Source organism: Pipistrellus kuhlii, unplaced genomic scaffold, assembly GCF_014108245.1.
Source record: "Pipistrellus kuhlii isolate mPipKuh1 unplaced genomic scaffold, mPipKuh1.p scaffold_m20_p_12, whole genome shotgun sequence".
Classification (NCBI taxonomy): domain Eukaryota; kingdom Metazoa; phylum Chordata; class Mammalia; order Chiroptera; family Vespertilionidae; genus Pipistrellus; species Pipistrellus kuhlii.
Window position 1 is genome coordinate 16,948,192 of NW_023425427.1, and position 23,714 is coordinate 16,971,905.

A 23,714-nucleotide genomic window follows, 5' to 3' on the forward strand; every position below is an offset into this window, starting at 1 on the left:
GACAGTAGATCAAGTAGATGACATAATCTAATTTAGATGATGTTGATGTTACAGTATTTGAAGTTAGGGATAGGAGGTGCAGTTTAGGGGTTGGAAGGCAAATTCGGATTTGGGTATGTTGAATGTGAGTGACTGTATGTATGACTTGGTTTTGATACTGCCAGCTATCTTTCTCACCCCAGCCTCACTTAGTTTCTATTTATACAGTATGAATACAGATGCTCCTTGGCTTATGATGGGGTTACGTCCTGATAAATCCATTGTAAGTTGAAAATATCATAAATTGAAATGCATTTAACCTACTGAACATCATAGCTTAGCCTACCTGGTTTCTAATGAATGCATGTCGCTTTTGCACCATTGTGAAGTGGAAAAATCGTAAGCCAAACCATCGTTAATTGGGACATCTGTGCTGGAACACTTTTCCTTTTATTTTTCTTGTTTTTTTTCTTTTTTTTTCTTTTTTTTTAAGGTGAGAGGGAGGAGAGATCTCACACACACACAAACAATCTTAAAGCATCTTTGTTTTATGTTTTAAATGCATGTGGAAGAGATCAGGCCAAATGTTATATTCTTCTGTAGTTTCAGAATGCCATTATATCACTTTCTGTATATATAATCACACTGCCTGTCCTTTGGCTTCCATTCCCAGATTCTTAAGAAAGGGGCTGTAATAATTTCCTGATTTTGTTTCTAGAACACTCTTTATGTTAGTTTTGTACAGAACTGTAAGGAAAGAAGTTGGTTCTCTTTTAGATATTCTTTTAGGTACTGAAATTGAGTCTTCTTTCATGCTACTGGAAGGACAGCTTTTCCTTAAACAAATTATATATGGAAAAACAGTGATATTATCCCAGTGTAGGGAAAATATTTTGTATTTAGCATTGGAATCCTTTCTAGACTGTATTTTGGATTGAATATGTTTGATCTTCTGCAAAGTGACGTTTTAATTCAATCAAGAAAATCTTGTTTGCTTTTCTGGTTTTATCTCAATAGTGTGCACACCTACAACACTCCCTAGTCCAGAGTACTCATCGTTTTTTAGTTTACCCTATATATCTTGCCTATATGCTTTTACTCCCCTTGATCCTTCTGCCCCGTTATTTTTCCCCCTTCCTCTACATTTTGAAACTTCTATGAAAGGCATTTCTAGTCCATTATCAGATCTAAATGTCCCTCTCCCTCCTTTTTGTTCTTATAAAACCATATGTAATAATCATGTTGTGTCTTCAGTTATCTTGCCTGCTGGATCATATAAATTTGTTGAGGGCTTGGTTATGATTGTATTCTCCTTTCAATAAGGGCTTAATGAACATATTTTAAGAATATAATTGTCATATTTGTTTTAGTTGACCTAAGTGTCCTATTATACAGGAGAGGTATAATAAATATAGATAAGCTATATCATAAATTTTATATGCTAATTGTAATCAGCACCAATTTAACAACTTGCTTGTCTAGCATTTAGAAGGACTTAGGGGCATTCATGTTGACAAAGGAGGAGCAATTTTAGATGACCCAATTCTCCAAGTGAAGCTGTACCAAAATCAGTGTCGTGGTGTCATTATATTAAAACAGCCATCACAGCGTTAACTATTGAGATTTTTTTTTTTTTAGAAATTATTTGTTCATCTCATCTTTCTTTGTTACCCATTTTGTTAACCCTGTGGCAGCCTTTAAAGGGGGAAAGCAGCACACAAAGGGCTGCCTGATTTTAGAATAAAGCAAATGAATAATTAGAGCCATTGAAAACTGGAAGAAAGGAGGTACTTGTGTAAAACCAGTAAGCATAATTGCTACAATACATTGAAACATCAAATATGCTAGAATTCATGAATTCATAGTGATACTTAAACACACTCAGTGGTCTTATTCATCCTGCACTTTATATATGATTTATACTAACTGAATGCAAATTGATATGAGACAGTTGCTCAGTATAGAAGTATTTCATCTAATAAATGAAGACAGAATGATAGAATTAAAATACTACCATTTTGCCATCTTTAATGAATAAATGGACCTCGGCAATGTTCCATCAGTGGCTGCCAACATAACAATTAGGTGTGGTGAGCTATGATTGAAATACTCAAATCCACCAATTTATAGGAAGTACAGGGGACAAGAAAACTCAAGTCAGGGTGGGTGGTTCAGTCATAAAATTCATACTGAGAATTTCTACAGGCCATTGACCTATTTTCTTCAATAAATACAAAATTTTAAAAAAGGTACTTGAGACAATATCAAGCAATGGGAATAGATGGACTTATTTGGATTATGATTTGAATAAACTATTTTTAAAAGTGTTTTGAAAGTAATTGAAACAGACATTTGACAAAGGATTATAAGGTGTGGTGGTGGTGGTGGTGATGATGATGATGATGATGTGATTTAATCCCTTTTAAAAAATCTTTCCTTTTAGGGTGGTGGTGTTCAACTTGGGGATAGTTTTATCCCCAAGAGGGTATTTAGCAATATATGAAGACATTTTTTATTGTTACAACTGGGTGGGTGGTGGTTATGGCATTTAGCAGAGATGCTGCTAAACATCCTACAGTGCACAGAACAGCCCCCCCCACCCCGCAATAAAAATTTATCCAGCCCAAATGTCAAAAGTGCTGAAGTTGACATACTGTCTTAAAGATACATACAGAACTATTAATGAAATAACCATGTTTTAGTTTTGTTTGAAAATTATCTGGTATTTAGAAGTAGACAGTAATAGGTGAAATAAAATTAGCCATGGATTGTTGAGCCTGGGTAATGGGGATATGGAATTTCATTATACTGTACCCCTTCTTTAGTATGTATTTAAATTTTTCCACAATAAAAGTAGTTTTTTTAAAAATTACTGCAATAGAAAAATTTAAAGAAAGTTAAAATATATTTCCTTTTCCATCAACAGGCCCTTTTAAACCTGGCAGAGCGACTAGGAGAAGCTAAGCCACGAGGATTGACTAAAGCAGATATTGAACAACTTCCTTCCTATCGGTTCAATCCTAACAACCACCAGTCAGAACAGACTTTGTAAGTACATTTTTTTGACATCACTGTTAAATTTTCTTTTCTACCTTTATGAAATAAAAGCATGAGAGCCATAGATAACTTTATAAAGTAATCTCTATTTTATAATCTTGGCCTATGTTATCTAGTTAGATAGCAGCTAGTCACATGTGGCTGCTTAAATTAAATAAAATTGAAAGTTAAATTTCTTAGTAACACTAGCTAGTGATGCTGTATTGAACGATTTAGAACATTTCTGTCACTTCAGAAAATTTTATTGGACTGTGCTGTTTTGGAATTTTAGGTTGCCCAAAAATTTTATGGTCTCTCATTCAAACTGCAATATTTTATATATGATTAAAGTCTCATAGATGTAAAGTTCGAAGTTTTTACTTAAAAGAGTCTGCTTATCCTGTTAACTGGGGAATTCCTTTTTTAATTATGCAACACGTAACGGGCACGTACTCTTTCACTAGGACGTGTCAGTACGTCACACCTGAAGGACATAATTTCATATTATTTTTTTTTATTTATACTTAATTAAAGTAAATGAAAAGACTATGAAATATATTTTTTTCATTTATTTATATATAAAGCACAAAGGAAAATACAAAACTACAAACAAATAGAAAAGAATACCAACAAAAAAATGGAAACATCGAATTAAGAAATTATAAATTTTACAAACAATTATAAAGATTACAAAAATATATATATATTTCAGGGCACAACATATATTTCAAGGATGTATGCATATGTCCTACCTGTACCCGATATTGTTTATGTTTGACGTATTTATACATCCCACTCGGTTAACTACTTGTTTTTATGGTTAAATGACCTTTTTGCTTTTTTTAGGTGTGTAGTATGCATGTGTGATTTTGAGTCAAGGCAGCTACTTAGAGTTTTACCCTGTAACCACGAGTTCCATGCCAAGTGTGTCGACAAATGGCTTAAGGTAAAGTGATGTCATCTGAAAAGAGAATAACATTGAATTTTCTTTTTTATTGAGCATGGTTTCATGTAGATTAAGTACATCATTGGTGGAGGGTGAGTAAGGAGGTAAGATATTTGAGTAACATATTTCAAATACAGCTTTCAATATGATTTCTTAAAATGAAGAGAAAAGGCCAGCAAAAATGAACTATAATCATCATCTTGGGAGTGATTTTGTAAAACCTGAAAAGTGATTATCTGTCTTTCATAATGACTACTAGAGGCCCAGTGCACAACATTTGTGCACTGGGAGGGGGGTGTCCCTCAGCCCAGCCTGCACCCTCTCAACAGTGCAGGACCCCTTGGGGGATGCTGCCTGCTGGCCTATGCCCAGTCCCTCCTTGCAGTCTAGGGCTCTCACAGTCTGGACCCCTCACTCCTTACCACCCACCTATAATGGCGGGAGAGGCTCCGGCCACCGCTGCTGCACTCACCAGCCTTCTGGCTGAGCGGCGCTCCTGCGTTGAGCATCTGCCTCTGGTGCTCAGTGCACATCATAGCAACTGGTCGTTCTGCCATTTGGTCAATTTGCATATTAGGGTTTTATTATATAAGGATGTCCTAACTTTCTTATGGTATATAGGGGTAAGGCCTGGGATCATTAGGCCAGTTTCCTGTGTTTAGAAGGGGACCTCACTGGAGCTCCTTTGTCAGAGATTTACATGGGAACAAACCTCTAGTGCTTTTAATCCTGACCCTTTTTTTCTTTTGTAGATACTAAAAAAAATTTGAAGTTAACTAATAATCCATTAGTTACAAATTAGTTAATAATCCTTTAGGACACAAATTAGTTAACTTTATGTTGGTTGGGAATTTTTTTAAATATTCTCATTAGGAGATAATAATATTGGGTTAGATAATTTCCCAGTTTGGTGAGGAAGACAGATGAGCACAGATTAAGGGTACCCAGTTTAGCCCAAACTGAATTCTGAAGGAGAAGAGTCTGAACTTTTTAGAAAAATAAAGCATTAAATACACTCAACCCTCACATGTGAGAAGAGAGAATAATCAGAAAACCACAGGTTCCATGTGGCTGATAACTAGTGTATGCTAGTGGCAGGAGAAGAGACAGATGTTCAGAAATGTAACCAGTGACCAGCTCATTGTGCAGTCACTGAAGTGGAGGGAGTTTGGGCTTGATATCTTGAAAGTGATGTGGAAGAGATATGAGTGAGATTGTATGTTAGAAAGATCACTGGCCATTGTTTAGAGAATGAACTACAAGGAATAATTTCTGAAAGGCAGAAAGATGGAATAAGGATGTTCTGAGCCATACACAGCACAAAAAGTGGCATTTAAATGAAAAGGACTGACTTGAAAGCTATTATAATAAAGAAATGAGAGTATTTGATGAATAATGGATTATAGAAAGAGCAGGTGATGCCTATGTTGCTGGCTTTAGCAGCTCGCCAAATGGTGGTGTCATTTGTTGAGATGGAGTTTCTTAAGCCAGTTAATGAAATTTGTCTGAACTGGTGATGGATAATGTTGTCTATATGGTGAAGGTAGACCCTTTTAAAAAAAATTAACCAAAAATAAAAATCAATCGTAAGTTATTAGTTTTTTTAGATTTAATGGGTTATTTTTTAAAAGACATATTAAATGATTGCTTTGTACCCTCTTCAAAAAACAAAGAATGTAGAAACTATGTGGGAAGTAAAAAGAGTTCCGTTGCTTTTAATATGTTTCATTGTGTAAGTCACAATTCAGATAAGTTTTCTCTTTTGTGTTTTAGGCAAATCGTACTTGCCCAATTTGTCGAGCTGATGCTTCAGAAGTGCATCGGGATTCAGAATGACCAACCTAAGAGCACAAATTTAGTTTGGGTGTTCCTCATCACATGTATATACGGACTATCCATTGAACTTAATCTGTGTGGCTTCCAGCCCTCCCTTTACCAAAAGGGTCAATGGACCTTTCTTTGCACTGTGTGACTTAATCAACTATAAAAGCTTACAATTAGTCTTCATAATTATGGGATTGTTATACTAACCGTGTGATTGGAACTCCAAAGACTTTTTCTTTAGCTTAATTTTGTGTGTGCACTAACATTCCCTGGTTTTTGTGTGATCATTCCGAGTGTTGCTGCAAGATTACAGTGGACGTGATCTTTTAGCATGTGCTTTTATAAAAAGTGGTAGCTCCAGATGATATAGCAATCTACCTTATATAGAGCCTTCAGAAACTGTGAGTGGAAGTGAGTGCAAAGTATGACTGTTGGTGATAAATGTATCTCTGTGTGTGAGAGAGAGTGTGTAACTACTTGTGTGCAGGCATGGTAGCTAATGTGTGTATGAGATCTATATACCAGCATGTACCAAGAATGTGTGTGTAGTTTTAATTATGCTGCAATGTATAATCTGGTGTGTTATTTAAACAGCACTAGTACTGTACACTGGTTTTTCCCCCTTGTGTTTGCTGTTGCACACTGATTGCTAAGGGTGCATCAATTACAAGCATTGAATACTCCATCCCCTTCCCTCCCAGTGAATGGAGTGAGAAAAGCCGCCTCCCTTTGCTTCAGGCAGCTGTCACCTTTTCTCATTGGTGGTCCAAGTGGGTCACTTACAGAAAAAAAGGGTAACAGATCTCACTCCATGAACCTGATTTTTTTATTCTGTTCTGAAAACTTTTTAAATCTCCAACTTGCTGTTTCCAAAAAGAAGGTGCAATATCATACATCATCAGTTAGCAATATTAGCATTTCAATCAATGGTTTGAATGTTGATACTTGTTTTTTCCTTTACATTTCCAGTAAGCTTCTAAAGGAAGTACTTGTGATTTTTTTTTTTTTAATGTTTAGATTGTAGTCTATTCTGAAGATATTTGAGTAATATATTTCTAAGAATACCACTGGTCCCATGAAGTCTCACTTCCTTGACTTCCAACAGAACAAAATCTGTTAGCTAACTCAGCTTGATTTCTGGTATATGTTCTTTGTTCAAGCTCCCATGGACAACTAAGTTGTTTTAAGAAAATTGTATTTCTGTTTGAGTTAATTCACCTGCCAAGCTCCAATTCTGAAAGTTGTCTAGTTCTTCTCTCAGTAAATGTGCTTCTCATCAAAACCCTCGATTCCAGGATGGATCAAGTGCTGTGACAGCTCTAGTTCCTTAGACCTGAGATGTGCTTTGATGTTTTATTGCTTTTTATTTTTATGTTTTTTTTGAATGAAAAAAATATAACAGGTGTCCAAAATACTTGCAGTATAATGAAGATATGATTTTTGTATAAAAAAAATAATGCTGTAAAACAGGAATTGACCTTCATTTAGTTGATCTGAAATATTTCCATACATAGCTGTGTGGTTTTTTTAAAATAGATTTATTGAGCATAATGCAGACTGTTTAAATTCAATTTTCCAGCAGTGTTTAGATTCCTCTCAAATTCTTTGTGTGCTCAACATTGCCTGCCTCTTCCCTGCGGTTGATGCCATTGCTTTGCAGGAGCACAAGCTATGTAGTTCCAGTCGGGATTGTGATGATTTGCTGCCAGCCTCACTCAGCTTTCAGTTGGCTCTGTGTTGTCTTCTACTCAGACAGTGTTAACTACTTATTACTGCCATGCTACTTGCCTTCCCTTGAAATCTCTATAAGCTCATCACAGCTTAGAGTTCAGTAAAGTCAATTTACACAGAAGCACAATTTTGCCCTTTTCCAGACACTGTTGCCTCTAGTCATACAAATAGAATTTTGCATACTTTCTGTTTGCCCTTAAATTTGTCAGTGCATCATAAGTACATCTAAACAGTGATAAAATGCACATGTTACTTTTAAATCATTAGGATATCCCCACCTATTCCTGATGAATAAAAAGTTTGTTAAAAACCAAAATTATTGGCATAATAATCAGCTACATTACAAATCACGTAGAGTTTAATCTTTATTTTTTTTAATTAAAAAAATCATGTTTAAAATGGCAAAAGCCCATCTTATACATAGACTCTTTTATATAGCTGCAAAAAATTTTTTATCTGTACAGATCTAACGTTACACTACTACACTCAGTATTCATTTTATTGAAGCATGCAAGTAAAGCACTTTTTCTAATTTATATAGATACCTAATTAACAAGGCACATTGTACTAATGACTAGGAAAAGTAGCTCTTTTTTCCTTCCCTCTGACGATGAATTCTTGACATAATATCCCTTTTCCAGTCAGTTTTTGAGAGGCAGTTGGCAATTTAGGAGGCAGCAGGGTCTATTGATAAAATTCTGAATTGTTGGCTCTTGTGACTGAACTCTCTTTGGGAATGTATTTTCTTTGCATGGGCCTCTTAGAGATGTGTGCAGACTTGCTTATTAAGTGGTTAGTACATATTAGGAGTATACATGCATGTGCTCTGAACCAGCTCAGACTAGCCAAAGGAGCAGCTTTGTGGCTAGCAAAAGAGAAAGAGCAGTTGATTTGTTCTAGCTGTTGTCACCTTGGGTGATGCACCAGATAGTAGGCAGATGTTGGTTTGTTGCCTTCTTCCTCTTTCCTCCTAAAACAATATTGGCTTTACCATCTTAACTCTGCTATGGGTTTTGTTTTGGGGGTTTTTGTTTTTGACATGAATTATCATCTTTGATTTTTTTTTTTCCCCCCTCCAGCCTCCCCTACCTTACCCCCAAAAACAGAACAAAACAAAAAATAAGTCAAGGCCTCCAGGTATTGAGATCTCATTAGGATTTTTCTTTTTCTTTTTTAACAAAATTTTAAAAATGTGGAAGCATATTTAGATTTTATACACTCTCTCAAATGTGATTTGTTAAAGATTCTTAAATTTGGGCCTCTTAAATATTTTGAATGAGATCTATAATTCACTTGTGCAAATATTTTTCATATATGTCTTTAGGCCTTCATTGGGAACCTATCTTCCCCCTGTTGTACATTGGGTTACCTCATTTTGCTGTTTGTTTCAGATTATGAAAGCTTACAGGGGTGTTTTTGGAATCATTTGCTGAGTCATTTCCTCAAATCATATTCCATTGTATCAGTTAACATAGTTTTAAATGTATGTATTATAAATATCTGTAACCAAATCATTTGAAGGCTTGATAAATTTTTAACAAAATTTGTACATTTTTTATGAAAGTTACTAGTAATGCTTTACTAAGTAGTGCAATGAATTTTTATTTTTAATCCCTGTGCCCAATTTTGGAGTTGAGAGGGTTGTTGGTAATAAATGTATGATGTACACTTAACATGTTTTGTTGTGTTATGTTACTGTGTAGGAAGTGTGGGGGTTGTGTGTGCTTGAGGGAGGGGGTTGGGGATCCAGCAAGAAGATAGAGCTGTTGAGCTTCTAGCAGCTAAATTTAATTTTTAGATTAATTCCAATTTTGTTTCTGCATTTGTATAAACATCTTTGAAGCATAAAGCAACTAATATTTTAACATGTGGTACATCCTGTATAATAAAAGGCTAATGTGCAAATTGTCCCCTTGACTGGGAGTTCAACCAGAGGGCAGGGCCACCTGGCCAACTGCCCACGGCCCCTCCTCTTAGCCGGCCTGGCCCAGTAGGTCCCCATCGAGGTGGGCTGGCCAGATCCCACCTGTGCATGAATTTGTGCACCGGGACTCTAGTGATTATATAAAAAGGCCAAAAAGATATTACTTCTTAATATGATAGCTCACAAGATCTGATTTGCACCAGAGAATAAAATTCTTGTATTTGTGGTCAGCTCACTACCAAGTGTTTCAGATCTCTTGCACTTCAGACTGGTGAACTTCACAGACGATGCTGCCCATTCCTGTATAGTAAAAGGCCACGGACCATAAGCGGAATGACCGGAACGACTGCTCAGCCAGTCCCATGAGCTGCATTGACCACCTCATGGGCATGGCTCAGTGTGCAGGAGGCAGGTGTTTCTCTCTCATCAATGTTTCTAACTCTCTCCCTCTCCCTCTCTGTAAAAGCATCAATAAAATATGTTTTTTTTAAAAACAAGTAAAATGATCTATGTTATGCGATGGCATGGTAGTGATTATCCTTGGCAGGAACTAGAGTAACAAAGGAACAGAGGGACCAGGGGGATCTCGGCTGTCAGCCGTTTTCTGCTGACGTGTATGCTTCATTATACAAGCGGGCCGGTTTGAGAAGTGCATTGTGTTCTATACTTCTACTCCATGACCCATTTGAAAGAACAACAGCTATGCAAAATATGAATCTCTGTCATCTTAAGTGAGCCGTACCAGGTACATCGATATCCCCAACGTTGCATTGCACAAAACCTAAGCAAACTCCCAAAATCAAACACATCCTCCTCCAAAAATGTTTTAAACTTGTTTTTTTAAGTTAGAGTGAGAGCAGCAATACTTTTTCTAGAAAATTACCTTTCATGCTGCTAACAGGTAAGTATTTGTGCATGCCGTCCACACCAGGGGGCACTGTTGTACAAAACCAAGTGTCAAATAAAAGCCTTTGGTGTACAGGTCGATTGATGAGGTTATTAAATGTCCAAAATATGCTTTAATGTTTTTCCTCGCAGAAAGCGTACATATGGAAGCCTGTTTCTCAGAACAGTGCAGGATATTACAACTCAGAGACTCGTTCCTCCCTGCACAATGTATTTATTCCTGACTGAGTGGGACTTCTAACAGTTGAAGTGGTTTTTGAATGTTTAAAATGTTTCTCCCTCCCTGCCTGTCTGCCTCTCTTTCTTTCATTCTAAAATGCAACCGCCTGCTCTGGTTGGTGCGGCTCGGTTGAGCATCGTTCCATGCATGGTTCAATTCCCAGTCAAGGCACATACCCAGGTTGTGGGTTCGACCCCCAGTGCATATCTGATCTGTGTTTCTCTCCCTCCTACTCCCTCTCTCTAAAAACCAATAAAATTTTTGCCGAAACCGGTTTGGCTCAGTGGATAGAGCGTCAGCCTGCGGACTGAAAGGTCCCAGGTTTGATTCCGGTCAAGGGCATGTACCTTGGTTGCGGGCACATCCCCAGTGGGGGGTGTGCAGGAGGCAGCTGATCGATGATTCTCTCTCATCGATGTTTCTAACTATCCCTCTCTCTTCCTCTCTATAACAAATCAATAAAATATATTTTAAAAATAAAAAATAAAGGACGGCAAAGTAGTAATAGATTTAAAACAAATAACCAATAAATTTTTTAAAAATAAAATGCAACCTCATTTAGCTTTAAAATGAAGCTCCCTCTCTATTAATCGAGACCGAGTCTTGCATATGAGCTTGACCCTCAAGCCTCTTCCTCGTACACACAGGTGCAGCGAGCCTGGAGCTACTGTATCTGCCAAGACGTGCCCTACCAGCCACCGTTTACCAGTGGCTTCCTAACTGTCAAGTTGAGCGACATGTTCCAGCCTTTGTCTTGCTGGACTTCTCTGTGGTATATGCCACTGCTCGTTTTTCTTCACTTCTGAAGGCTGTGTGCTCTCCTCACTCCATCCTCGCTCCTCCCGGAGTTGTTTCTCTCACCTGTCCTGGCTTTTTCTTTCTTTGACTGGCCCCTTTCATATCCGGGCTCTCTGGGACTGCTTCCTCAGCCTCCAGTTTTTCCATCCTGCACCCTCTTACTGGAGTGACGGCATCCTTCCCTGCTCGCCCGACGGAGGCTCAGTTCCCATGACTCACAGATGCGTACCAGCAGTCCCAGCTTCCCAGAGCTGCTGCCGGTGTGTCCAGCCTCCTGTGAACGTTGCCTCCCGAATTTCCCCTCCTGAACGTCCCTCAGACACTCGGGCTTACTATCTCCAAATATGAACTCATCACATTCCTCCCAAACTTGCTATTTCTCCTGTACTCTCTATTTCCATGCCCCGCTATGCCCTCAAAGCTACCAAAAAACAAGCTTTACCTCCCTCTTCTCTTTCATTCAAACACAGGACTGACTAGCTGGGTAGGACTGCAGCTAGCAATTCCTCTGCTACAGGAGAACTGCCAGCACCAGGCACTCCTTTTCTCTGGCTGCCATGCCCAGGAGTGGGGGGAGGACTGGGAGCAGGACTGTGGTTAGGACACGGGCACCTTGGGAGTCCTCCTGTCCCTGGGGAGGCATGCTCAGACCTCACTGCTCCCTCGGTCCTCCCTGTCTTGAGTGCAGCTCCCAAGCCCTCACCTACCTGCCTCCTTGTTTAAACTCCCTTTGCCTCCTCCTTCATCCCCCATCCACTGATCTTCAGTGGTTGGTTCACTCTCCAGTGGGGACACTGAGGCACACTAGCACAAGGGCATTTACCCAAGGTCAACCAGGGGCTAGAGGCAGAACCAGGCCTGGGACCCAGATTCCTAGTGGCTGGTACCACGTTCTTTCCACGAGTGGTTCATGCAAGGGGACCTTTTCCTCCTCCACCCTCCCCAACCAGCAATGTGCCTACTTGCACTTCAGCAAGTAAATGGGGGAGGAGGGAGAGACAAGGCTGTTTTGTTGGTTTGGGGCTTTAAATATATATATATTTTTTTTAATTGATTTTAGAGAGGAGGGGAAAGGAAGAGAGATAGAAGCATCAACGATGAGAGAGAACCATTGATCCACTGCCTCTGCATCCCCACACCGGGCCGAGTCTGCAACCCGGGCATGTGTCCTGCCTGGGAATCGGACCATGACCTGGCTCATACTAACAACTGGACACTCAACGGCTGAGCCACGCCAGCCGGGCTGGGCGTTGTTTTGTTTTACAGCCCTGGGTTTCTGAGAAGAATGGAGAGGGCGCTCCTTCCTCCTCTGGCCCCGCGCCAACCTCCCCAGAACCTGGAGGCTCTGCCACGTGGCAGTGACCTCCCCACACAGCCCACGTCTCCTGATCACACAGCAGCGGGGGCGCAAGGGGAGTCTTCCTGGTGATGGTGGAGCCCTAGGCCCTCAGCCTGGCAGTCTCCGGAGGTCCCAGGGCAGACAGCTGCCGGCACTGCCTCTCCCCTCCGGCCCACACCCCTTCCTCTTCACTCCTGCCCACACCCTTCCAACCCCCCCGGACCGACTTAGAGAAATGGGGTGGCTCCAGAGTCAACACGTCCTTGACACATGGCCAGTCTTCTTAATGAAACGAGGAAACCGCAAAGTTCAAGTGGATCTTTAGGACTGAGCTTTGGCTCGGACACTCAGTGATCAAATATCAGCAGACCTTCCTGGGGGAGCTTGTCAACAGGCGGGGCAGCTCCCGGCAGGTGGTAAGTGTGAGGGACAGTCAGGAAGGAACAGATGTCTCCAGGCCGCTGCTGGCTCAGCTCTGACGAGTGTGCTGAGATCTGTGTGCTGAGCTGGGGCGTGCTGTGCGGGGGAGATGGGGTGGGGAGATGGGGTGAGGAGAGTCAGCCCTGGCCTTCCTTTCCTTAGGTCTCCAGGGCCCTCCTCCCAGGCTCCATCCTGTTCTAAGTTGGCCCAGGGCAGCACACAGCAACAAAGGGCGTTGTGTCTTCTGAAAGGGATGTTGAAATGGGACTCCATAAACCCAGTGTTTTCAGAGCCCGCCCTTTGCTGGCTGGGGCCCTGTGTTCTTAGCCTTTCTGTAGGCCATAAACTCACGCCTCAGGCAGGGCGGTGAGGCGACGGACTATGGACGCTTCTCAGACGATGCTTCTCATTAGAATAATGCTTCTGATGCATCGAACGAGCACACGGCTCTAGAGGGAACCAGCCATGTGGAAAGAACATGTTGGACTGTCCTACGAGGACCCTGGGCCCCAGGAGCCTGATGTGCCTCGACTTAGACCAACTGCTGGGCAGGAAGTGTGTCCCTGCTCCGCCTGAGAGCGTTTGCTGTGCTCTGAGCCCGTGGGTACCTTCCCTGCCCACAGGGCCCCCTCCCCTGTACAGGCACGCCATTGCTGTGCTTCTCACCTGGTTGTGGCCATGTGTGTTTTATTAGGTCTCGGCATCCACCAGGCCAGTAATCGAAATATAAACACGTTTATGATATGGGAAATAAAATGCTGCTTTATCAACGCATTAAATGCCAAGGTCTAGCAGTAGGCCTAATAACAGCTGTGATTTTTTTAAATATATTTTTTTTTATTTCAGAGAGGAAGGGAGAGGGAGAGAAACATTAATGATGGGAGAGAATCAATGATCGGCGGCCTCCTGAACTCCCCCTACTGGGGAATGAGCCCTGACTGGGAATGGGACCATTCATAGGTTGATGCTTAATCACTGAGTCACACTGGCCCCATCATGACTGTAATTTTGAAAAAGGGATGAGTGTAAGTGGAATGTCAAGACCTCTGCAACAACTGTAACAATAGAAAAGTATCGGTGACTCTAGTGGTGACAAAGTGACAGGTTCTCTAATACATGGCTGTTTGTGGCCTACATTCTGAATGGAAGGAATATCTAAGTGGTAGGTAGAGATTAATAAAAATCAGGGTGTAATTTTTTTTCCTTTCTACATTTACGGACATTCTCAGTCCTATCTGTGAGCCCCCAAGTCAAGGCTCCTGCCTGCAACATGCCCTCTGCCAGGTAGTGCTGGCCTGGGCCCCACAGCCAGGCGACCCCCCCAAACCCCTTGACCTCCCCAAATCCCCCTGCTTCGTCTCCCCTCCCACACTCCCTCTCCCCAGTCCTTTGGCCTCTCCTAGGTGCTGCTGCTGCCACAGCACTGAGAGCTGACATTTTCAGAGTGAGGCTGACTTGGCAAGACGCTGGGATTGTCTATAACTCCCCTGACCCCCGTGGCCCATTGGTCTCCCCCACACCCGCACTCCACTACTGTGACCCAGCTGGGAGACAAGCAGTGTCAGACTCCAAACCCAGGCCCATGGGCATCCACCAGGCCGGGGACTCCCAGAATAGCAATGCCTGCCTCTGCCTCCCTCCGCTCCACAAAGGGTTCCTGCACAGGAGAGCAGCCAGTTGGGCCTTTGACTGGGAACTTCCCAAAGCGTCCGGTGTGGGGGAGGAAGGAGGCAGCAGGGCGCTCCCCCGGCCTTCCTGTCTGTCCCTCCAGGGCTCTGCCTGGTGCTCCCCGAACGTCATTTGGCAAAGATGGATGGTGCCTTCCCCATCACAGACACCACTAACCCTGGAGAAAAGATCCAACCCAAAACCGCTCCCTGCCGAGGCCAGACGCTGGCTCGTGTTTACTGTCTCTGTGTCCGGTGAACAGTAATCAGAAAGCCTCTTTGCTCAGATACAGGGGGAATAGAGGTCACGCTATCTCCTGCCCACAGGCCTTCGAGGCGGAGCAGACGCTGACCCACAAACGGCAGATGTCTGCTCCTGCTTTTTTACAACGAAGTTAAAAACCTGACTGTAAGACAGACCTCTTTCTGGATGGCCCATCTGGCCCCCAGCCCACACCCTGGTCACCCATTACCAGACGGCGAAGGGAATCAAGGCAGGCAGCCTCAGGTCTGTCTCTCTCTCTCTCTCTCTCTCTCTCTCTCTCTCTCTCTCTCTCTCTCTCTCTTTCTTTTTTTCTTTCATTTATTCTTCGCCCATTCACTAAATGCTTGTTGAATGCATAGGTATGTGTTAACCTGGCACTGTGTATGTGGATGAAACCAATCTCAGCTCACAATCATTGTACTCCTTATTTATTGTTATTTTTTTACTTTTATGAGTATTTATTTTATGCCACACGTTTTTTGTTTCTTCTGGGATATCTTTTTCCCTCGGTGTAACCCCTCTTCTGGCTGAGGAACAGTCTGCTCTTTGTCAGGGAGGGCCACCTCAGGATGGCGGGAGAGCTCCTGCATAGTCCACCCACAAGCCCGGTAAGCTCTTCGCCACATTTCACATAACTCGCTAGGTGTGATGATCCTTCTTCCTAACCTTGAGTTTTCATGTGGAAAAAAAAAATATTAACTACATGTGTGGTTTATAGGGAAAAACTAACTGCAGGGGTGAATTTTAGAAAAAAATTAACTATACATGTGGATTTTAACAGACAAGGCAAACTGACTATCAAGTTACTACTCTGACTCACACCCAGAAAACAAACATGCGCACCATGGTTTGTGTAGTAAAGATAATATTTTACATAATCTTTCCTGCAGGAGGTGTCAGGGCTATCCAAACATGACACCCGGAGCAGCGGTCACCAACCTCTCGGACTCACAGACCACCCGTGGCCCGTGGGCTCCCGGACCCCTGGTTGGCAATCGCTGCTCCAGAGTCCAAGGTGCCTGAAATCGCGAAACAGAAGCTCACAAAGTGAGGTGGTGATTAAGGTCACACATACAGAGAATCCAAGATGGCTGCACAGGTAAACACCCTGGCCGCAGCCGCACACAACAATTTCAACAAAATACAACTAAAATATAAAATGGACATTACCCAGAACTACAGGAAAGTCGACTGACTGGAAATTCTACAACGAGAAGCAAGGAGAGAACCAGAAGGAAGAGCGGAGGAGCTGTAAAAGCCTGAGGTACGGAGACACGCGGCGTGCAGAGAGGACGGAGCCAGATAGGAGGGAGGCCGAGTGCCTGGCTGGCGTTCCCTAGTGGGAAGGAGATAAAAGTTCCGACTGTGCTTGGTCCCAGTTCCGACTGCTCTGAACCCCAGTTCTAGGCCAGACCCTGGGGACCCAGGCTCAAACAGAGGGAGCTGGGCTGTAAGGCGGAACCCCAGGGGGAGCAGCGAAAGGAGATCCCGGAGGCGCACATTGCACACAGAGAAGGGATGGTTGGCTGTGCCGCAGGATTACCCTGGCGGGAAGGAGACAGGGGCTCCAGACTGCTCTGAACACCACCTCCAACTCCACTTCCAACTGAACTGAATCCCAGTTCCGGGCTCATTAGGGGAGAGCCTAGACTGTTTGGTAGCAGGCGAAAATCGAGGGCACCTCTCTCTCAGAGGTGCTTGCAGAGAATACTGAAGGACCCTGGGAAATACTGAGTCTCAGGAGCCGCATAGGGCGGGGCTGACAGAAGCCTGGCTGTAGGCTCCACCCTGAAACCCCGCCCCATCAGGGAAGCTGCGAAAATGCCGAGACAACAAAATAGATCACAAACGAAAGAAATGGAGGACAAAAGGCGACTGGATATAGAGTTCAAATCTACGCTTATAAGGTTTTTCAAGAATTTCCTAGAAAAGGTCGATAAGGCATATGAGGATATGAAAAGGGATCAACTAGAATTAATAAGGAATCAACAAGAAATGATAAGGGATCAACAAGAAATAAAGAATAAGTTGTCTGAAGTAAAAAATATTATACAGAGTCCTAAAAACAGAATGGAAGATCGCAGGAATCAAGTCAAAGATTTGGAACATAAAGAGCCAGAAGACACTCTTACGCAGAAGCTAGAAGGCAAGAGAATCCAGAAAATTGAAGATAATGTAAGAAACCTCTGGGACAACTTCAAGCGAACCAACATCAGAATTATGGGGGTCCCAGAAGATGAGAGAGAGCAAGATATCGAAAACATACTGAAAGAAATAGTGACAGAAAACTTCCCCCACCTGGTGAAAGAATTAGACTTACAAGTCCAGGAAGCGCACAGAACTCCAAACAAAAGGAATCCAAAGAGGACCACACCAAGACAAATCATAATTAAAATTCCAAGAGCAAAAGACAAAAAGAGAATATTAAAAGCAACAAGAGCAAAGCAGGTAGTTACCTATAAAGGAGCACCTATACAATTGTCAGCTGATTTCTCAACAGAAACCATGCAGGCCAGATGGGAATGGCAAGAAATATTCAAGGTGATGAATAGTAAGAACCTACAGCCAAAGATAATCTATCCAGCAAAGCTATCACTCAGAATCAAAGGTCAGATAAAGAGCTTCACTAATAAAAAAAAGCTAAAGGAGTTCATCACCACCAAACCAGAATTATATGAATTGCTGAAGGGGGTTTTTTCAGAAGAGAAAGTAAATAAAGATAAAAATTATGAACAACAAATACGTAACTATCAACACGTGAATCTAAAAACCAAGAAAATTAGAAAAAATCTGATGAACAATATTAACTGTTGAATATAATAGAATCAGAGGTATGGAAGGGGAGTGAACTGACAATTCTTGGGGAAAAGGGGAGAGGGGGATGTGGGAAGAGACTGAACATAAACTGTGCACCTATGGATGAGGACAATGGGGGGTGGGGAAAGGGCAGAGAGTGGGGTGGGAACCTGGTGGAGAGCAATGGAGGGGGGGGTGGAAAGGAACATTTGTAATAATATGAACAATAAAAATTTATAAAAAATAAAATAAAATAAATAAAAATAAAGTCACACATACAATGAGCAGGAAGTCTGGTTTTGTTGTTGTTGTTGTTGTTAGGATGGGTTTACCCATTTCACCCAGTGTTGAATGTATTCGTTCATTTAGCTAAAGTTCCCTAAACAGCCCTTCAGGAGCTTCCTCCAGGGAAGGAGTCAGAAATGTGAAAAGTAAGATCAATGTGGCTGAAACTGGTTTAGCTCAATGGATAGAGCGTCGTACTTTGGTTGCGGGCACATCCCTGGTAGGGGGTGTGCAGGAGGCAGCTGATCGATGACTCTCTCTCATCGATGTTTCTAGCTCTCTATCCCTCTCTCTTTCTCTCTGTAAACAATCAGTAAAATATATATTTTTTAAAAATCAATGTAAGGCTGAAACCGGTTTGGCTCAATGGATAGAGCGTCGGCCTGCGGACCGAAAGGTCCTGGGTTAGATTTTGGTCAAGGGCATGTACCTTGGTTGCGGGCATATCCCCAGTAGGGGATGTGCAAGAGGCAGCTGATCGATGACTCTCTCTCATCGATGTTTCTAACTATCTCCCTTCCTCTCTGTACAAAATCAATAATATATATATATTTTTAAAAATCAATGTAAGACAGAGTGAATGCACCGGAAGAGGCACCAGTCAAGAATGATGACACACTGACTGTCACTGCATGTTCTCATTATTGTCCTTCGGTACCTAGTAAGTACAATAAGAATTGGTTCTGATCATCTCACCTTCCCTTATGGAGACGGACATACTAAGCTACTGGCCAGCTGGTGTCTGATATGTGGAGTCACTGTCCCTGCTAGCAGCACCGGGGGACCCTGTTCCTCAGGATGGCTGCCTGTTTGTGCCTCATAAACATCACAGGGTCTGAACCAAAAGAGCGTGTCTCAAGGACTGCGGTGAGGATCTCCCCCTGTGGCGCCTGCAGACCAGATTGCTCTGACCATCTTCGTTCTGCTGGGGATGGCAGGCTGCCTTCATGTAGGAGTGACCCGGCTAGCTTGTAGCACGGTAAAAGCCCTAGTGCCACCTCCAGGGACCTCCAGGGCTACGAATGGGATAAGTCAAAAGCTGAGCAAGGTCAGGGAGGCAGGTCTAGATAACTGGGCAGCCCCAGATGGTTTGCTGTTGCAGCCTAACCATGGTGGTGAGGGATTTGAAGGAAGTTGCCGTGTTAATCTTTCTGACAAGTCTCAGTTGGTTGAGAACACATCCAAGATCCTGCCTTTGGTGTGTTCCATCCCCAGGAACTGCTTTCAAGGCAGAAGCAGATACCGTCCAGCAGGATGAGACTTTTCATCTAAAACGAATCTCATAGCTGTGAGATGATAGAATAGCAGTGGGGAAATGTTAGGGGCAAAAAAATAGAATGCTAGGGAATTGCTATGGTTATGGGAGATATTAATCATGCTCTGTTAACCATGATTGCCTGTGTTGATTAAAGAAAGGACATTCTGACCTGGAGGGGAGTTGTATGCCCCAGGACCTGGAAGTCAATCTTGGGCGTGGGAGTCAACGTCGAACCTGGAAATTAAGAACTGCCTTTCAAGCCTTAGCTGGCTTGGCTCAGTGGATAGAACATTGGACTGCAGACTGAAAGGTCCAGAGTTTGATTCCAAGGTTATGGGCTTGATCCCCATTAGGGGGCGTACAGGAGGCAGCCAATCAATGAGTCTCTCTCATTGTTGTTTGTTTGTTTGTTTTTTCTCTCTCTCTCTCCCTGTCCCTTCCTCTTTGAATTCAATAACAATTTATTAAAAATAAAAAAGAACTGTCTATCATCGTGAAAGATTAACAACTTTGTTGCCCAAACAATGGAGTCCCAGCTCAAGCTCCTACTTCACCGTGCTTGTAATTCTTACTTCCCCATGTAATCCGCGTCTCACCTTATATAAGCAGCTGGCTTATGGGGGGCTGAATAACAGAATTTTGTGGGTGACCAACTGCTTTCTCATACTCCTGACAGTATTGGAATAAACGCTCACATATGATTTTTTTAAAAAAATTATGACACAAAATAGAAATATTGGGGGGGAAAGAATTATGACAGCACCCCAAACATTGCATTTTATTGCACTTGGTATCAACCTGTTATGCATGTACTAGAGGCCCAGTGCACAAAATTTATGCACTGATGGTGGGGCCAATCCCTCAGCCTACCCTGTGCCCTCTTGCAGTCCAGGAGCCCTTAGGGGATGTCCAACTGATGGCTTAGCCCTGCTTCCTGCAGAGAGTGGCCCTAAGCTGGCAGTTGGACACCCTTAGCACTGCCACAGAGGCGGGAGAGGCTCCTGCCACCACCGCTGCACTTGCCAGCCATGAGCCTGGTTTCTGGCTGAGCAGCACTCCCTCTGTCAGTCCACTCCCACAGGGGGAAGCTCTTCCCCTTGGTGGTCAGTATGTGTCATAGCAACTGGTCATTCCATAGTTTGGTCAATTTGCAGATTAGCCTTTTATTATATAGGATTAGCAAAACCATTTATCTTTCCTCATTACCTCTCTGTTCCTCAAGTTCTCCTTCGACATAGTCCTTTTAAAAACATATATATATCTTTTTATTGATTTCAGAGAGGAAGGGAGAGGGAGTGAGAGAGAGAAACATCAGTGATGAGAGAGAATCATTGATTGGCTGCCTCCTGCACACCCCCTACTGGGGATGGAGACTGCAACCCAAACATGTGCCCTGACAGCGAACTGAACCATCCTTTAATTCCTATATTGTCCATTACTGTGCTGGGTGACTTACATGTATTATCTCAAATCCTCAGAGAATCCTGGACACGGGTGCGATGTATTGTCCTAATTTTGCAGGTGAATAGAGGTACTATTAGAGTAAGTATGGCGACACCCATCCGTGCATCACGCCATATAAGAGGAACATTACAGTAATGATTCACGAGCCACGGTGGTTAAAAGGTCGCACCATAAATTCGGGTGTGCTATTCCATGAGGATGTTAGTGAAATGACAGCCCGCGAGATTACAGTCATAAACAAGAAAAACCGGGCCAACGCTTGGGCAGTCAGAAGGCTTCCTTAGGTCCCCGTTTGTTCAGGCCTCAGTTCACAGCCAGCCTCCCAGCACCCCCTCCCTTCCTGGGCACGAGAGAGGGCATTCAGTATTAAATTCGGTCCCCACCGCTGCCTGCCTTCCCACATCGGGACCTAACACCGGCTCTCAGAGGGGTGCAGGCTCCCGGTGGAGGCAGAGAGTGGGCCCCTCCACAGCATCTGAGGGTCACATTCCGACACCAAGGGCATGATGCCCAAAACTAAACGCTGGGTTGTAGTCTCCGCGATTCTTCCACTATGTTCCATGAGAATGAGTTTATTGTTAAGAAAAAGGAAATAACCGCCAAAACCGGTTTGGCTCAGCGGATAGAGCATCGGCCTGCGGACTGAAAGGTCCCGGGTTCGATTCCGGTCAAGAGCATGTACCTTGGTTGCGGGCACATCCCCCCAGTAGAGGGTGTGCAGGAGGCAGCTGGTCGATGTTTCTCTCTCATCGATGTTTCTAACTTGCTATCCCTCTCTTCCTCTCTGTAAAAAATCAATAAGACATAAAAAAAAAAGGAAAGAAAGGAAGGAAAGAAGAAGGAAGGAAGGAAGGAAAGAAGGAAGAAGGAAGGAAAGAAGGAAGAAGGAAGGAAAGAAGGAAGGAAGGAAGGAAGGAAGGAAGGAAGGAAGGAAGGAAGGAAGGAAGGAAGGAAGAGAAAGAAGGAAGGAAGAGAAAGAAGGAAGGAAGAGAAAGAAGGAAGGAAAGAAGGAAGGAAAGAGGAAAGAAGGAAGGAAAGGAAGAAGGAAGGAAATACCGCCTGGAGGCGAGAGGTTTACACGGCCGCTCTCTAAAGCAGAGAGAGAAGGCAGCCCAGGCAGTGCCAGATCCTCTCCCCCTGCCTCGCCTGGGGTCTCCCCCTGGCCCCGGGCTCCCACACCGGGCTCTTCCCGTCAGCGTCTGGCCTCCCCGGCCTCTTTGTGCCCCACCTGCCCGCACCTCCTCCACTGGGACGCCATCTCTAGGAAAACGCACAGCAGCCATGCAGATGCTGCACATTTTGGCTCTGCTGGCTCTGCCCTCGGCGGTCTCTTCGGGCCTCATTCCCCCTCTGGCTCTCTGGTCCTGGCCCCAGTGCTCACCCCATCCTGCCATCCTGTCTCCACCGCCTCCCTCCGTGTGCGTGCTTCATTTTACTGTTCAGACTCACAAACATGTTCCCCACGGAACACACACACACATGTACACCCGGCCCAGACCCGCCTGTTAGGGCTCTGCAACTTGTTAACCAACATCCATAGGTAAACGCAGAACCTGGGATTCCTGCCTCGCTCTGCGGGGTCCACATGCACCCACTCCACCTGAGAGCAGCGGCTGTGACTGACAGCCAGGCGGTGGCCCACCTGCTGCTCCCTCTCCCCTGCTGCCCCCTCTTCCCCTGCTGCTCCCTCTTCACCTGCTGCTCCTGCCCCCTCTTCCCCTCCTGCCCCCTCTCCCCTGCTGCTCCCTCAGCCCTCTCCTCGCCTGCTGTCCCCTCTTCGCCTGCTGCTCCCTCTTTCCCTGCTGCTCCCTCTCCCCCTGCTGCTCCCTCTTCGTCAGCTGCTTCCTCTGCTCCCTCTTCCCCTGCTGCCCCCTCTTCCCCTGCTGCTCCCTCTCCCCTGCTGCCCCCTCTTCCCCTGCTGCCCCCTCTTCCCCTTTTGCCCCCTCTCCCCTGCTGCTCCCTCTTCACCTGCTGCTCCCTCTCCTTTGCTGCCCCCTCTCCCCTGCTGCTCCCTCTTCCCCTGCTGCTCCCTCTGCCCCCTCCTCGCCTGCTGCCCCCTCTTCCCCTGCTGCCCCCTCTCCCCTGCTGCTCCCTCTTCACCTGCTGCTCCTGCTCCCTCTTCCCCTGCTGCCCCCTCTCTGCCTGCTGCTCCCTCTTCCCCTGCTGCCAGGTCCGCCTGAGTCACAGACCAGCAGCACCCCTCGCTCTCTCCTAGTGCCCCTGTTTTCGGAACCAGGGAGAGCTTCCTGCCGGCTGCAGTCAGACCCACTGGTGTTACTACAGGTTTGGTCTTGCCCCACGAGCAGGACCATCCGGAGGGCCCTCCAGCTCTGCCTGGAGCAGTTTCCGGGCTTTCATCTCCCTCCGCACTATCTGAGGAGCTTCCGTCACTCACCGTGCTTCAAGAGCCCTTCTTTGTTTGCTTTTCAGATTATAAAAGAAAGTCTCAGAGGCAGTAAAGCGAGCAGCTGGGAAACAAGGACAGAAGCAAAGGAAGCGCCTAGCGCTTCAGAGAGGGAGAGGCTTGGGTGAGGTGGTGGTGGTGTGGTGTGTGTGGTGTGTGTGGTGTGTGTGGTGTGTGGTGTGTGTGTGTGGTGTGTGTGGTGTGGTGTGTGTGTGTGTGTGTGTGTGTGGGGGGGGTGTTGTGTGTGTGTGTGTGGTGTGTGTGTGGTGTGTGTGTGTGGGGGTGTGAGTGTGTGTGGTGTGGGGGGTATGGTGTGGGGGGGAAGTGGGGGGGCTGTGTGTGTGTGTATGTGTGTGTGTGGTGTGTGTGTGTGGTGTGTGTGTGTGTGGTGTGTGTGAGCGTGTGAGTGTGTGTGTGTGGTGTGTGTGTGTGTGTGGTGTGTGTGTGTGTGT

General features: G+C 44.3%; 1 protein-coding gene across 15 annotated transcripts in view; it reads left to right on the forward strand.

The window, feature by feature from the left end:
* The window catches only part of RNF38 (ring finger protein 38), a 92,251-nt gene extending 83,062 nt beyond the window's left edge, over nucleotides 1–9,189 (forward strand). For 12 of the 15 annotated variants that reach the window (XM_036433379.2, XM_045580002.1, XM_036433387.2 and 9 more), the window contains 2 exons: nucleotides 2,906–3,027; nucleotides 5,735–9,189. In XM_036433379.2, the coding sequence (XP_036289272.1) occupies nucleotides 2,906–3,027; nucleotides 5,735–5,933 (321 nt within the window). In that variant the 3' untranslated portion in view covers nucleotides 5,934–9,189. Of the gene's footprint in view, nucleotides 1–207; nucleotides 263–2,905; nucleotides 3,028–3,861; nucleotides 3,962–5,734 lie in introns of those variants that run through there. The other 3 variants (XR_006741250.1, XR_006741251.1, XM_045580000.1) reach the window with 3 other exon arrangements.
* The last annotated feature ends 14,525 nt before the right edge of the window (nucleotides 9,190–23,714 follow it).